This window comes from Micromys minutus (genome assembly GCF_963924665.1).
Source record: "Micromys minutus genome assembly, chromosome: 3".
In the NCBI taxonomy this organism is placed as follows: Eukaryota; Metazoa; Chordata; class Mammalia; order Rodentia; family Muridae; genus Micromys; species Micromys minutus.
The window spans coordinates 30142159-30159201 of NC_137972.1; the positions used below are offsets into that span (position 1 = coordinate 30142159).

The 17043-nt window shown below is 36.8% G+C and overlaps 1 protein-coding gene across 1 annotated transcript in view; it reads left to right on the forward strand.

Annotated features, from left to right (window-relative positions):
- TMCC1 (transmembrane and coiled-coil domain family 1) overlaps nt 1-17043 on the forward strand; it is a 180599-nt gene that overhangs the window by 51580 nt on the left and 111976 nt on the right. Inside the window, exons 2-3 of the mRNA XM_080913656.1 lie at nt 1358-1417; nt 4929-5615. Of these exons, the coding sequence (XP_080769782.1) occupies nt 5052-5615 (564 nt within the window). The 5' untranslated portion in view covers nt 1358-1417; nt 4929-5051. The remainder of the gene's footprint in view (nt 1-1357; nt 1418-4928; nt 5616-17043) is intronic.

Below are 17043 nucleotides of genomic sequence, written 5' to 3' on the forward strand. Positions count from 1 at the left end.
TCCCTAATGGTGCTGCGACTACAAGTGTAGATGTACCACGCCTGACTTTTCCCTTTGGAATAAGTTGGGGGAGGGGGGTTGTTTGTTTTGTTCTGATTTATTTTTAGATTTACTTATTATATATAGTGTTTTACCTTCATGTATGTATGTCTGCAGGCCAGAAGAGGGCACCAGATCTCATTGTAGATGCTTATGAGCCACCATTTGGTTGCTGGGAATTGAACTCAAGACGTCTGGAAGAGCAGAAACTGCTCTTCTGAGCCCTCTCTCCATCCCCCACACCTGGCTTTTTATGTGGGTTCCTAATCAAACTCAGGTTTTCATGCTTTACCAAATGAATTGTCTCTTCTGTTTCTAGTTTAGCTCTCAATCAATTGCTTTGTGCAGTTTTGCAAATCTTGTTTTCTGTATGTGAGTTCCCTGAATGTAAATTTGTATTTGGCTTCTATATTGTTGAGTACATAGCAGATATTCTTATGATGCATCTCTAAATAAATTGTCTGTAGTGGTGGCTATTAGAAGCTAGTTTTCCAGGGAATTTTCAATTTTGATGCATTTCAGTTCTCAGTTGTACATAGTAAATATATTGTATAATTAGTTCCTCCTTTTTCTTCCTTTCCCCCCCACTCTCAGATTTTGAGATAGGCTCCTCCCTGTGTACTTCAGGCTAGCCTGGAGGTTTCTAGGTGTCCCAGGCCAGCTCGGTTAAGGATCTTTGTAAGTGCTAGAGTCTTAAGTGTTAGGCTACTATGCCTGGCTTTAGAGTTGCTTTTTATGAAAGCTTGCAGATGTTTGTGAGAAAAGGTACTTGAAAAATGTTTATTAAATCATGTTTTCCTAAGCGTCTTTAAAATTTTCATGTTAGTTCAAGACTACAGCTGATACAGAATCTGTTATTCAGTAGGATTATATTAAATTATTTATTATAACCTATGACACCCTCCACTCACCCATTCATTGTGTGGCTCTGGATGACCTAGGACTTGCCTTGTAGGCTGGATTGGCCGGAAATTGGCAGTTTTTGCCTCTAGACTACTAGAAGTAAATAAAGGTATATATGCCACTATGCTTGGCTTTTTTTTTCAGTGTCGTTAATTTTAATATTTTTTACAAAGTATCTTTTTTTATTACAAGTTTTGTCTTACATTTCTAAAAATTAGAAAATGATAATTTAAAAAAAACTAAAAAAAAAAAAAAGAAAAAAAGAAAAAAGAAAGAAAGAAAATGACCCTACCCCTTCCTACTGGTAGAACATAAAATTGTAATAATTTGTGTGCATTTGACCTTTCCTTGTTTGGAGGTGAGCTCCCAGCTAAGTTTCACTTTGATTCTTACGATTCTTATGCCTGTTTTTCAGCTTCTCCTAAAAGGACATCAGTGCCACCAGGACGTGCTTGAGGAAGAGCAATGAAGGCAAGTATCCCAAGTTTTCATGACCTGTGAAAATAACCCAATGCCAAATGCTTTGGCTACCATACACAAAACAAAAAAGTTGGCGAGAAAGGAATAGAAAATAATTTGTATATAATTTAGAATGGCTTTGTAGAAGACCCTTTTAAACATTTGTTGAATTTTCCACTTTATTTCTAATACTAATGTAAAGCCACTTGTTTTCTCAGTGTACACTTAACAAAGTATTGTGTGTTAAGCAAAACTGTGGTAGAAAAATGAATTGTGGGAAATTCTAAGAATTGACTGAAATGACCAGAAATGTATGGTGTGTTCATGGCTGTCGCTCTTTTCTCCATATTTTACCTCCTCTGTCATCTCACTTTGCTCTTTTCTGTTTCTCCTTTACTATAAGAATGTGACACTTTAGAAATGAACAAAAGAAAAGCCAAATCCCTTTTAGCAGTGTGTAGTTGGCTTCATGTGTATGTTAAGCCAATCTAAATGTAATTTTGAGTTTTTTCATAAACTAACAGTTACTAGTCATTCCATGGTTACTATTTTAGAGAAGAAAATAAATTGCAGAGCATTCCAAAGTGTTTTGAGATTACTGAGTTCCATGAGTGTTGACATTCTTCCCATCAGCATTTTCAGGTGTAAGTCTTATCTTCATTGGTTATTTTTCTATATACTTGGTCTTCATTAATATTTTGTATACCTTGATTAGGGACCTTAGAGATTTTCTTTATGGAGACTGGAGGAGTCTTCACAATTTTGACCATGTTCTATGTGTGTGATGTCACAGTAAATAATACCCATTCCACTTGCCAGGTTATATCTATCAGAAGTGGGTAATCACAACTTACTGCTTAAAACTTAGATTGGTATTTAGGGCTACATGTTCCACAAGCCTGTGCTAAGTAGTATAATTAAGATAAGTCTTGCTGTCAGAAAACTTGAGATACATTCTCATCTTTACAGCTGTGGCTAAGAGCCTTCCCTAGGGATTGCAGTTCCTCTTTCAACTTCAAAAAAAAAAAAAAAAAAAAGTACAAATGCTAGTGAAATCTTACATGAAGTTAACTGATAACTATATTCTCCATTAGTTTTAGATACAAAGCAGACAGTCAGTAGATTAGTTCTCCATACTGTCCAAAGAAAGATATGCTGAGTAGTCAATTTCTATGATACTTGATATGTTAGATAAGTAGTAGTTCATTTAGTTTCTGAGCAACCTTAGTAGCATTCTTTTATTCGTGGTATCTTTTAATCTGTCTGGTAAACTGGCTTTATTTTACTTATAACAATAACAAGATCATTTGTACAATGTGGCTAATAAAGTATAAAATGAGGAAAATCACAAACAACCTCCTGTCAGCCTTGCTTTGATATCCTTCCATATTCTCGGTCTCGGCAACCCAGTATGAGAATAGACTGACAGATGTATTGGTGTGTTGTCACACAGCCCCTTTTAACCTAAGGTTAATACAATTCACTAACTATTAGTTTGCCAGGCAAGCATACGAGGGAAGAGCAGAATAATTAAACATGCTTGCTGTTGACAAAAGTTGCCCACAAAATGTCCTGGAAAACCGCACTAAATCTAAGCCAATAAGAGTTTTTTTTTCTCTTTGTGGTCCCAAAGGGAGACCAACAAACCAGTGCAAATGTAGAATTAGGAAAGGAGAAGAGGGTCATATGGATGGCAAGATTTCTCTGGGGCCACAAAGAATTTCAGTGAGGGACAGGGAGCTTCCCCGCTCTTAACAGTTGCTTTCAGTTGCCTTCTTCTGGAATGAAGAAACATACGGAAGAAAAGAACTGGTGGGAGATGAGCATTTTTAACCCTGTCACTCTGTGCTTTCAAGTCATGAAGAGTCAGCAGATAAGGAAATAGGTTTGAAAGAATGGGGACCATGGAGCCACAGTGCCAGTGTCCATGTCCTGTGGTGAAAAGGCCTGAGAATAGTCATCCAGAAGTGTGAGTGAATTTGTTTCCTATCCCTCAGCAAGTGGTTGGCCGATGTTGACAATGAGCTCATTTATGCTTTCTCCCTTTGCCACTTGGTGGCAGCAGGACCCATACCCCAGAACAGGAACTTGGAGTGCTTAACTGGCAGTGGCAGAATGTTCAGGGTACTCATTGTAATGTAGGGACTTTTAAAGTCTTCTAAACAACAACAAAAATTGAGAGAAAATATGCAAAAAAAACCTCCTGCATCATGTTTTGTCCTCTGTAGTAGCTTCTATGCATTTCTACAACTTCATATATTTGCACAAACTCAATAAAAGTAAAACACTTTATTAAAAAAAAGAGTGAGAGATCTGATCCCAGACCATCCACCCCTCTCCTTTGCATGTGATTTCAGTAGCCATGACAGTCATGCTCTTAGCTTCAGCTTCCTTTTCTTGTGTTTAATACTGGCTTATGGCGGCTATTTGGTCTTTGACCTTTTGTTTTTCTCTGTCATTTGATTGCACCTAGTTACTGTTCTGCATCTTTGTTTTTGAGTTTATATAAATAGACAGAAATCTTCTGTCAAGAATACTGTCGAGAGACTCTCTTTTCTGGTTTTGTTTTTTTCCAGTTAATCAGTGTCACTAAATAGCCCTGAATGGATTAGAACTTGCTGAGTATGTAGTCTAAATTGACCTTGAACTCTCCATCTTCCTGTGTTAGCCTCCTGAGTGCTAGGATTACAGGTGTATACACACACACACACATACACACACACACACACACACACACACACACACACACACACACACACACACACACACCTCCTTCAAATCTCCCTTTTGACAGTTGGTATTGAGCAAAACTCTGTTCTTCCTGAATAGTGATCTGTCTGGACTGCTCATTTATTGGGACCAGAAAGGTTTTTTTCTGCTTCAGCAAAGAATTTAATTTACAAGATTTTTCTTTGTTTTGGCCTCCCAAAAGAGCAAACCTGTCATTTCTAATTACCATTGACCTTGATGAATATGGATGGAGGTAGCAAAAGGTTTCAAAATTTTTACTAAAATTCACATAGATTGGGATATTTATCTCCCACTGTTCTCTGAATTTGCTGAGTTTCAGCATGTTAATACTCAATTGTGATTATTTAAAAAAGAATTTAATTGCTTCAGATAGACTAAACATACACGACCCGTTCTCTTGATTTTCTAAGCAGTGGCTGGTTGTCCTACCAACTGCTAATATGTAGTCTATTCCAAGATGGCCCATTAATATTCTTTTTTATATTGAAACTTGTAAGGGATCTTCTTAAAAAAAAAAAAAGTTTTCATTTTCTGTGTCCTTGCTCTGGGCTTTTTATTCTAGAAAATAACATAACTTGTTACCTGAAAAATTATCATTTAATCTTCTGATTAAAGATTGCTTAATTATAATACTTAATCTTTTTGGCTAGCTGCATGTTTTTTTTTCTTTTAACTGTAGTGTTTCTATATTTCTGCATGGATGTATGATACAAGGTTGTTTTCTTTATTTTCTTTCCTTTCTTTTTGTTTTGTTTTGTTTTTTTAATATTAGGTAGGCATGAAGCCTCCATCTCTCAGCTGCATGCATAGTCACTCTTGAAGCAAATGCCTACCTAATTTGACAGTATCGGTGTGTTTAAAATTTTTTGAGTTTGCAAATAAGCTCATTAAGCTTACTGATGGAGCCTTCCGGCAGTGAACAGTTATATGAGGACCCTGATCCCGGAGGCAAATCCCAAGATGCAGAAGCCAGGAGGCAGACAGAATCAGAACAAAAGTTATCTAAAATGACCCACAATGCTCTGGAGAACATTAATGTGATTGGTCAAGGCTTGAAGCATCTCTTCCAGCACCAGCGCAGAAGGTCATCAGTGTCTCCACATGATGTGCAGCAGATTCAGACAGATCCAGAGCCTGAAGTGGATCTGGACAGTCAGAACGCATGTGCTGAGATTGATGGTGTCTCCACCCATCCCACAGCTCTGAATCGTGTTCTCCAGCAGATCCGAGTGCCACCCAAGATGAAGAGAGGGACAAGTTTGCATAGTAGGCGGGGCAAGTCAGAAGCCCCAAAGGGAAGTCCCCAAATCAACAGGAAATCTGGCCAAGAGGTGGCAGCTGTTATACAGTCAGGTCGACCCAGGTCTTCTTCCACAACTGATGCTCCTACCAGCTCTTCTGTGATGGAGATAGCTTGTGCTGCTGCTGTGTGTGTTCCTGGAGAGGAGGCAACTACAGAACGGGTAAGTCTGTTAGATTTCTGTTAACTTGATGTTTTGACAGGCATGCACATGTACACACATGACAAATGGCCAGTCTGGTTTTTAAAGTAGTATTTTGTTTTTTGTTAGATTTTTTTAAAGTTTTATAAAATGGGTCTGGTGTTACACACTTGTAATTGCAGCGCTTGGGACAGGGAGGCAGGGGGATAAGGAATTGACTGTGTAGTAGGTTTGAGACCAAATATCTTTTAGGTAAGTGTGTGAAATGTGAGATTATATCTAAAAAACAAAAACAAAAAACCAAACCAAAACAAAAAAGGAAACAATTCCGTTTTTCTTGTACCAATGTGCAAAACATGTCTTTAAATGATGATAGAGATCGAGTTTGGTTAGAACAACCATGGGATGTTGATCATTGGAGCTTCTGCGTTTTTGTTTTTTATGTTTATTTGTGTGTTTTTGTGGCGGGGCATATCACAGAGAGTGTGTGTATGCCAGAAAAGAACTGGCAGGAGTTTATGTTCTCCTGTCATCTGAGTTCCAGGAATTGATCTCAGGTCATCAAGCTTGGCAGTAAGTACCCACTGAGTCATCTCAAAGTGGCCAAAATATCTCTTATAGTTCATGCTAGCCTCAGACTTCCTGTGTAGCAGAGGAGAACTTTAAAGTTCTAATCCTGCTTTTACTTCCCAAGACCTAGGTTTTTCGTTTTGGTAGGGAGGTTGGGTGGGGTGTGTGTGTGTGTGTGTGTGTGTGTGTGTGTGTGTGTGTGTGTGTGTGTGTGTTTAGGGACAGGGTTTGTCTGTGTAGCTCTGGATGTCCTGGAACTTACTCTGTAGGCTTGGCTGGCCTCGAACTCAGAGATCCACCTGCCTCTGCCTCTGCCTCTGGATTACTGAGATAAAAGGCATGCACCACTACCACTTAGCCCAAGTGCTAGGATTTTAACCCTATATTACCATATCCAATTGATTTCGTGCTGTAGATTAAACCCAGGCCCTTGCTTATCTTAGGCAAGCACTTTCAACAACTCAGCTTCCCAGCCCAAAGGTTCTGTTTTTCTCTTTTGCTTATTGGGATCAATTTTTTTCTATTGAAAAACCTTTTTCACATACTCAAACTGTTTGTTATAAATTTATGAAATTAGTAGTCTCATCTCCATATATGCCTGTAATATAAATGGGCAGAATGAACTTGGTCAGCTCACATCAGTTAGAGGATCATCTTTAAATGAGTTCACAAAAGCAGATTGATAGTCACAAACACTTATTTTTCTCAAAAGTGCTTCATATTTAAAGTTTAAAAACTAAATGTTTAAATTCTAAAGAAATGTGTTCAGTGTATAAAACTTTGAAAATGTAAAAAGGAAAAGAAGAATAAAAGTAGCTCTTGCCAACATTTTATTTAGTACGATTTGTTTTTTAGTGTACTACTTGCATTTGAAAAACAATTGAGAAAAATTAAAAACATTTTTACTCAGTATTATTAATTTTTAAAGTAAAACCAGAAACTCATTCAATGCTGTTTGGTTTAAACTAAAACTCTGTTATGGTCATTTTTCTATATCACAATTTCATATATAAAATTTTCATGATTGTATAATATTGTAACATACCTTGCTGTAATATCGGTTTATTCATCATTTTATATATTAGAGAAATTGAAAATATAGTTATCTTAAAAATTGTACTTGAAATTTAAGAGTTAGGAGTGGACCTTATGGTATCTAATGACAGTCAAAATAATAACTGCTGTTTATGTATTTGCTTATAATGTGTCAGGAAGTATGTTTAAACACATGTAATTTTCTCTTTGATGTTCATACAGCCCTATACTTGGCTTTGATAGATTGTTTTTTCATTGTTGTTGATGAGACAGCAGAAACATAGGAAGTTAAATATGTTCATAGTTTCATAACTAGCTTGTTTCACAACCACAATGTTTCAAAACTTAAGTAATCTCAATTTCTTTCTTTCTTTCTTCCTTCTTCCTTTCTCTCTCTCCCTCTCTCTCCCTCCCTCCCTCCCTCCCTCAGTCTCTCTCTCTCTCTCTCTCTCTCTCTCTCTCTCTCTCTCTCTCTCTCTCTCTCTCTCTTATCCTCGAACTCACAGAGGACCACCTGCCTCTTTTTCCTGTTTTCCAAAATTAAAGGTGTCTGACACCACACCCAGCCTTAGATGGGTATGTTTTCTAGCTATTGTGTTCTATATACAAGAATGTCATAGTTTTTCTTTCTGTGATTTATAAAATTTATATATAATAAGTATAACTTATAATAAAAATTATCAAATGGCATTTAGTTATGAAGATTCAGGTGGTTTTATTTTAGACCCTTCTTGGATTTTTTTAAAAGTTGCTGTTTTATAAAATTGGTTCAATTTTAATCATATTGCATTTATAGTTCTTCCACAATGTTTTTGATAATTCCCTGATCCTAACCTATGAGCACACAGAAAATGCTTTTGGGCTCTATGATGGAGTTTACAGATGCACATATGCCCAAACCCAGCTATTTGGGTCCTAGAATTGTGGGTTTGAACTCAGGTCCTCAAGGTTGCACAGCAAGCATACTTTACCCACTGAGCAATCTCTCCGGTCCCTTCCCCAGAAATACCCTAGAACATACAATATGACTTTGGCCACAGATATTTGTAAAGATTCAAAATGCTAACACTCAAACTACAAAAAAAGTAGTGATCTATACTACCCATAGATCAAATTCTTTTGAGTATGTATGTGGAGCCCCAAGATCTATGTTGGCTATCCTCATCAACCAATCTTTTTTTTATAACAAAGACTTCATTTTAAGATTTGTTAAAGGCTGGAGAGATGGCTCAGTGGTTAAGAGCACTGGCTGTTCTTCCAGAGGTCCTGAGTTCAATTCCCAGCAACCACATGGTGGCTCACAACCATCTGTAATGAGGTCCGATGCCCTCTTCTGGTGTGTCTGAAGACAGCAGCAGTGTACTCACATAAATAAATAAATCTTAAAAAAAAAAAAAAAAAAAGATTCGTTAAGTATCCCTTAAATATCTCTAAATTGTAGATTTACACTTCGAGATACTAGCAATACTAAAGTCAGTTTATTACCTTGTTACCGAAGACTTTACAGTGTTGTTGGGAGGGCAAGAATGTCACATCTTAAGAAGCAGTGTGGTTGTAGCCAGGCCCTGGTGCCAGGAACTTGTGGATTTAGGTCCTAGTTCTGTTTCTGTCATTAAATTCTGTTACCAGAGTGACCTTAAGGAAATATAACTTTCTAGGTTGTTTTTCTTTAGTTCCAAGAAGAAGCCATTATTGCTGAGTAATATTTAATCCGTCTTCTACTCTGGAAACACTATGCTCTAGCTTTACTTCCCCTTTTTTTTTCTTGAGAAACTTAGAAAATTAAAATAGCTGTGTAATGCAGTCGGATTAGCTGCTGAGCTTTTCAGAGCTGATAGAGTTGACCAGGTACTCACTGTAGGTCCTGATTCCCTTCTCCTGGAGCTCAGTTAATAAATGTTCAGCATCTTAGAGAATTTCATTCTCAGCAATGAAAGGGCCTAGGTAGGAAACTATACATGATCATATATTGCTAAAATTAAAAGCAGTGCAATTCCAGAGGAGTGCTGAAGATAGAGGCAAATTGCAGGGTAGGGCCTTGCAGAATGTCCTAGAACTATGAAGCTCTGTCGGAACATTCCTTTCCATCAAAAAGTAACAAAACTAAAGCAGATAATCAGGTGTCAAGGTAATTGAGATATAAAGAAAAACTGCAAAACACTCCAAGACTCAATCTTAGCTAAGAGGCCCAAAATCAATACAAATATTAGTTGCCCCCTGGAACGCTAGGACTTTGTATGTTAACTTTTTTATACCTGACATAGAACCCTACTGAGAATAAGCCAAACTTTAGGAGACACAGAGAAAAGATGAGTTATGTACATAGCTGAATTTTAAATTTTCGGCTTAGGAGAAAGGACGGAGCTATGTGAATGGAAAGCAAAATTAATTTAATAATGTGATTGGAAATAGGGAAGTACTAAGATTTCTGAAAGGGACTTGCATGTTGAAAATTATTAGAGGGATTCTTCTTAAGAACGATAAATTTTCCTTAATATTTCCTGATTGCCCATAGTTGTCTAGAGTTGAGACCCCTTCTATGTTAGTATGTCCATTGGTGGTGTGCAGGTCTTGTTTGATGAAACTTCATGGGTCTGAAGCTTCTCTGAGATTTCTAGGAGACTGAGTTTGAGCAAACTTCCAGCTTCTCTGCACTTTACAATCTTTCTACCTCCTATTCTAATAGGATCCCTGAGCCTTAGGTACAGGAATTCTATTAAAGATGTAATTTGTATTGGACACAATGCAATCTCTTGTTCTCTGTATTTTGCATGGTTGTAGTTTTCTGTAATAATTTGTTCCTTACAAAAGTGTTTCTTTAATGAGGAGTGAGAACTAAATAACTGTAAGTATAAGGACAAATATTTAGCATGTAGTTAGAAATTGGAAGTGTCCCCCTGATTGGTTTTTTAATACCAAGTAGTTATCCCTGATATCCTAGATAACAATACTACCATAAGTATCATAATATGAGCAGGTTGTGTTAATGTATTTAGGAATAAGTATATTATATAATGTATATATGTAACAATAATTAAATGGACCATGAATTTCAGGGATATATGGAAAGAATTAGAGGGAGGAATGATAGATGATATATTAATATTATAATAAAAACTGTTATAAGTAAATTTTAAAAATATAAGAGGGGTTTTTTTCTACTAGTTTTATTCATAATGGAACAACACAGGAAACAATCTAGCTTAGGTTTCAGGGAGTTTAGCTGTGAGGTAACAGTCGCGAAGCACAATTGTTCCTGTGGGTAAAGCCACTCTGAATTTCAGTTAGCAAGAAATGGTATATATGAAGATTCTCACTGTAGACCAGAAGGCCATTCTTCCAACATCTTGTTAGAGTGCTGTCCCCTGTGTTATGTGCTACAGTGTAAGTGCAACAAGAATCTGTTCTTTACACACTACTACTCTTATAAAAGAGAAACAAGTTTTTGCCATAAATTCCAAGAAAGGACAAACTTAGAGGAACACGAAAAGGTCAGTGCAAATTTTGGATCTTCTGAAGAAAAAAAATTGAAATCCTTGATTATTGTTATTGAGGTTAAAATTCACTATTTTGTTTTAGAATTCACTATACTATTTTCTTTTTTAGAGACAAAATTAAGGGGTGTACTATCATTATTAGGCTGTATTTGGGTGGTCTTTGAGGTTCACTACTACAATATAGAGAAAAAGACTTTATGTAATGCTTGGCTATAACTAAAATATAAACAGCAAGTGTTTTGAGGGATATATATGTGATAAGTTATTTCTCTGCCAGTGAAATAATACAATTCAAGCCAGATTAGAGTATATTAAATGCAGGCTTTTTAGGAAGCTGCTCTTAGGTTGTCCAGTTCACTGGCCCCAAGGACTGAAGCCAGGAAAGGTACCAGGAGGAGAAGTGGGGAGGAGGAAGAGAGAGAATGGACACTGCATAGATAAGGGGAGAGGGAGATGGGCAAGGGGGACAGGACCAAAATGTCTGAATTACATAGGGAAGAGCTACTGGGTTAGGGCAGGGTATGCCAGGTAGGAACTGAGGAATGCTGGGAGAACTTGGAGGCCGGTCTGCTTTAAATGTAAACTATGCACCTCAATTTCTTGAACCAGGGTCCAAACCAAACAATACATGTTAAAGAAATTGCTGAAATAGTATTAGTTAACTAATAAGCAAGTCTACTAAACCAGTGTGCAGGGGAAAAGTGAGACAGTAGAAAGGGTGATTCCTGTTGCTGTCCACTAGGTGGGGTCCTAGGCCAATACAGGAGGAGAAGGTGAGACGTAGGGAATGAGATTCAGGAATGGACTATTAAACAAGCATATGCTCTTGTAAATTGAATTGATTTGATCACTATAACTGCAGAACAAACAGTAGATTTAGAATTTGACAAATGAAATGGAAAAAGATAAAGAATTTTAAACAATAAATTTTGCTTAGAAACCTTAAGTAAGTACAAATTATTTCCCCAATTAACATTAGAAAAATGCTGTGTAGTTTTTATAAACTAGCAAAGATCTCTATATTCTACATATTTAATATTGTTTGGGTTGTTGACATCTTCAAGGGAGTGTTTTATAGACAGTTAATACACACTGGAAAAGTTGCCATAAATAAAAACGAAAACATAATTTTGGTTTCTTACAATTTGATCATCAAGTCAAATAAGTAGCTTTAGGGTTGTTCGTTTTTTAGCCCTTGAAGCTGGAGTGTGTAGTTACATCCTTTGCTGCAGACAAATTTAAAATAATAATGTGAATATGGTGAGGTCAGGGAGTTGACTCCGTGGACAGAAGCACTTGGCTGTACAAGCCTGACAACTTGAATTCAGATTTCAGAACCCACACAAAAAGCCAGCTGTGGTAGGGTGCATTTGTAATTCCAGTGTTACTATGGTGAGTCAGGAAATCACTGAGAGGCTTGCTGTCCAATATGTCGATGGTGGTCCCAGAAGACTTTTCTTTTAAGATCTAGAGAAATGACTCAGCAGTTAGGAAGCTTGCTTTTACAGGGGACTTGGGTTTCTAGCACCCACTTGACAGTTCAGAACTACCTGTCACTCTAGTTCCAGGGGATCTGACTCCATCTTCTGCCCTTCAAGTGCACAGTACAAGTGAGTTGCACAGAAATACATGCAATCAGAACACTCATATAGAAAATAAAAATAAATCAATTCTTTTTTTAAAAGTCTTTAATGTGGTTGTTTGATTGGAAGTAAATAAAAAAAGGTTTTATTGATCTTGGTAAATGAAAAGGAATCTTTTGAATATACCTGAGAAACTTATATTCCAGTAAATTTGAAAATATAAAGGAAATGAATGAATTGTGCAAAGTTTAACATCATAGGTATATTTGTTATATGTTTGTCTTTCAAATCTGAATTAGGTTTCTTAGGTTCAGAAACAGAAACTGAAGCATTTGTAGTGGTGTTTGCTTATAATCAATCCCAGCACTGGGAGGCTGGGCAAGAGGATCTGAGTTGGAAGTCAGCTCAGCCTGTATAGAGAGACCTTGAATGAAAAAAAAAAAAAATGTAACCTATTATTCTTCATCTTAAAAAGTAGTCATATGCTTTATGGTAAAGAGACCGCTAAAGGAATTTAACATAAGTGTGGTTTCTGATTCCCCTTCTGTTCACAGGGCCTTGGTCCTTTGTTATAACCTTGAGTCTTAAAAACTAGTAGGAAAACTGGTATCCCAAGGAGATCACAATTCTTATTATCTAGAACACTGGCCAGGCCTTACTTTAAAAATTCATAATGGACACTCAGACAGACCACATTCAGACATTAAATATAAGACAGTCTCTAGTGATTACAGCATAGCTTTCTTGAGAAAAACATGCAGTTTGGCAAGTTGGCACAAAACTGAGTTTTAGCAAAGTGTGTACTTCAGAAATTGGCAATTATGTGTTAAAATTTTACTTGAATGTTACATCATCATGACCTATGATCTCGTTGGTCAGTTTAAGCAGATGAAATTTTACTTTTGAATCTTGACATTTAAAAAGTAATAATTACTACACATTTTACATTAATATGTGCTTCTTGCTTTGTGTGTAAGCAAGACTTTGAAAATATCTCTAAAATCTTTCTCTGCCTCCCCACACCACACCACCTCACCCCAATCATTCCAGAAGGGTGCTGGAGTGCAGCCACTACATCTGGCTTTTATGTGGGTTGTGGGGTTTGCACAGCAGAGGTGTAAGTCCACTGAGACATCTCCCTAGATATAGAGTTACTTTTAAAATTACAAGTAGAATTTGAGTAGTGATGTTGTATATACTTATATTTTCTAATAAATTAACAAAGGGTTATTTACAATGTCTAAAATATGTCTTATTTAATGAGATGACCAGCTAAATAAGCAGTGTTTGTGAAGGTACTTATGCATTGTGAGGAGTATTGGGTGGGTGAGGAAAATTCATTGTGGAAGTCTCAAGCCACTATACAACATTTCAGAGTTATGGTTAGAAAGGATAATGAAGGCAAAATCTGTACCTATGTAACCTTATTGATATGCCAAGAAACGTGTCTTGGCAATATTGACTTTTAGCGGGCCATTCAATAATCAAGCCTTTCCTGATATAGTTGGTAATAGTCTTTGTAAGGTTGTTTACTCACCTATAGCCTATCTTTAAATTATGTAAATAGGGCCAGGAGAGATGGCTTAGGAGTTAGGAGCACTTGCTGCTAATGCAGAGTGGTATGTTTTGTAAAACATGGTATGATGCAGTGGGGAAGGGAGGGCCTTAGCAGGCTCATGATGAGGTACCATGGGAGGTACCCCCCCATCAAAGGTACCAGCTATACAATGGGTTTAGTATAAAATGAAGTTTATTTTGGGGCATAGAACTGGGGTTGAGAATGGAGTAGAGGCAGAGAAAGAGAAGGGACAGAGAAGGATGGAGATGGGGAGGGGAGAGAAGGAATTGGCCAGCCATGAGAGAGTGAGGTCAGAGAGGGAGACCAGAGAGAGAGAAAGGAGTCAGAGAGAGAGAGAGAGGGAGGCCAAACAGTTCTTTTATAGCAAGCCAGACTCTTTTATAGCAAGCCGGACTCCTACCTGGTTATTGCTAGGTAACTGTTGGTGGTACCTAGAAGAAATGTTACCACAGGGGATCTAGGATTAGTTCCTAGCATCTACATGGCAGCTCACAACCATCCATAACTCCAATTTCAGGGAATCCAACATTGTCTTCTAATTTCCACATGGGATTAGTCATACTCTTGGTATACAGACATATATGCAGGCAAAACAGAATAAATAAATCTAAAAAAAAAATTTAATGAAGTAATTAGGGTTTAGGGAAAATTCAAACTTCTTCATGACCACAGTGCTAGTAGACCGTGGATAAGTTCTTGCTGCTTTTTCCATAGCATACAGATAGTTTAATTTTGGTTGTTTTTATTGTGCATCTAGTGTAGATAATACGTTATTTTTTTATGAGACTATTCTTTATTTTCTTGCCTTGTTTTTAACAACTTTATTTTACAAAACAAAGATAAATGTACAGATTTTAAGCATTTTTTTGCATAAAATTATACAATACATTTTTGTCAGTACTTTTTTCAGATTTTAAAATAATTTTTACATAAAACTGTATGAATATATTTTTTAGTCAGTACTTGATATTTTTAAAGGTTTGATAGTATGCATTGAAAACTTAATAGTTACAATGAGCATAAAGTACATGTAAAACAAAATGTAACATGGAAATAGTCAAAGTTTTCTTGTTGTATAAAGATTTTTTTGTTTTGTTTTATTTTGTTTTCTTTATTTCTTGGACTTCATACAGTCTGTGAGTTGTTTCTGGGGCAGTGCGAGCCTCTGGGGTTAGCATCCCACTATCAGTGACTGCATATTATGTCTGTTCTTTTGTGACTGGGTTATGTCACTCAGAATGGTATTCTCTAGATGCAGCCATTTTCTTAAGAATTTGGTCAAGTCATTGTTTCTGGTGGCTGAGTAGTATTCCATTGTGTAAATGTACCACAATTTTTGTATCCATTCATCTTCTGAAGGACATCTGGGTTCTTTCCAGCTTCTGGCTATTATAAATAGAGCTGCTATGAACATTGTGGTGCATATATCTTTGTTGTGTACTAAGGTGTCTCTGGGGTATATGCCCATAGATAATACATTATAAGCTCAGAAGCTATGGAAGATCTTAGAAGGACGTAGATTGGCAAAAAATAAATGAACTACAAACTAATTTTCCTAAAACAACAAAAGAGTAAAAAATTGATATTAAGTAATGGACCTAAGGTTTGAGACCCAATAATTACTTTTTAAAAAGAAAATTAGATAAAATGGAAAACTTTGTTTCAAATTTGTTCTTCTATCTACAAAGAGTCACAGTGAAATTGCTAGAAAGTCACTACTGCTTCCCCTCAAACTATATATATATATATATATATATATATATATATATATATATATATAGAGAGAGAGAGAGAGAGAGAGAGAGAGAGAGAGAGAGAGAGAGAGAATAAACTATTGTTGGCTGATTTGTTTTTGTTTTTTGTATCTTGGTCTAAATACTCAACCAACTGTACTGCAATAGATAATCAATGGGATGGGGGGGGTACTACAACTCCCATGGTTTTTTTTTTTTTAAACCTTCACCCTTTATACTTCACTTTTTGTTATAAGTATGTACAAGAAAAAGTTATATGTGTATAATTTGTAACTAAGCATAGAAGTTCTAGAGATATTTGAATTGAGAGGTAAGTGAAATCAGTCTATAAAGATTAGACGTTTATCTCTCTTGAGAATTAAAATCATAGAATCTTACCTGTAAGATTAAGATTGTACTGGCTAGTTTTATGTAAACTTACCACATGCTAGTCATTTTTGGAAGAGAGAATCTCAATTGAGTAATTGCTTCTACCAGATTGGCCTGTGGGCAAGCTTGTGGTGAATTTCATTAATTACTGATTGATAAATATTGGAGGGTCCAGCCAATTGTGTACAGTGCCACTCCTAGGTTGATGGTCCTGGCATGTATAAGAAGGTGTGATAAGCAAGCCACAGGGAACAAGCCAGTGAGCAGTAATACTCCATGGCTTCTGTATTAGTCAGGGTTCTCTAGAGTCATAGAACTTATGGAATATCTCTATATCTTAAGGGAATTTGTCGTGATGATTTACAGTCTGTAGTCCAACTAAACCAACAATGGTTAGCTGTGAATGGGAAGTCCAAAGATCTGGTAGTTGCTTAGTCTCACGAGGCTAGTTGTTTCAGCTGGTCTTCTGTAGAAGTAGATGCCAGCAGATGTGTTGGTGAGTACATGCAAGCAGGTGAAGAAGAGCAAATCTTCCTTCCAATGTCCTTGTATCGGCCTCCTAGAGAAGAAGGTATGACCCAGATTAAAGGTATGTGCCACCATGCCTAGATCTGGGACTTGTTTTGTCCCAGGCTGACCTTGAATCACAGATCTCCTTGCCTTAGTCTCCTGGGATTAAAGACATGTACTACCTTGCCTGGGCCTAAGCTTCTCATGGCCACTGTGCCTCAAGATCTCTAAGCCAAGATCCAGGTCAGAAATGTGTGTCTTCCAGCATCAAGATCTGGATCACAGGTGAGCCCTATAATTCTGGATTGCAGTTCATTCCAGATAAAAGCAAGTTGACAACCAGGAATAGCCATTACAATCCACCCCTTGTCAGCTTGACACAAATATCTCATTCCACATAAACAATAGCAAGGTCATGAATACGCCTAACACTATACAACTATTCCTTGTGCAATCACAAATGCATTTGTAAGTTTACAATGGGGCAGTGTCTCTTGGGAACATTCTTTTAGTGTTTCAATTTAAATGCCGTTTGATGTTAAAGAAATTGGA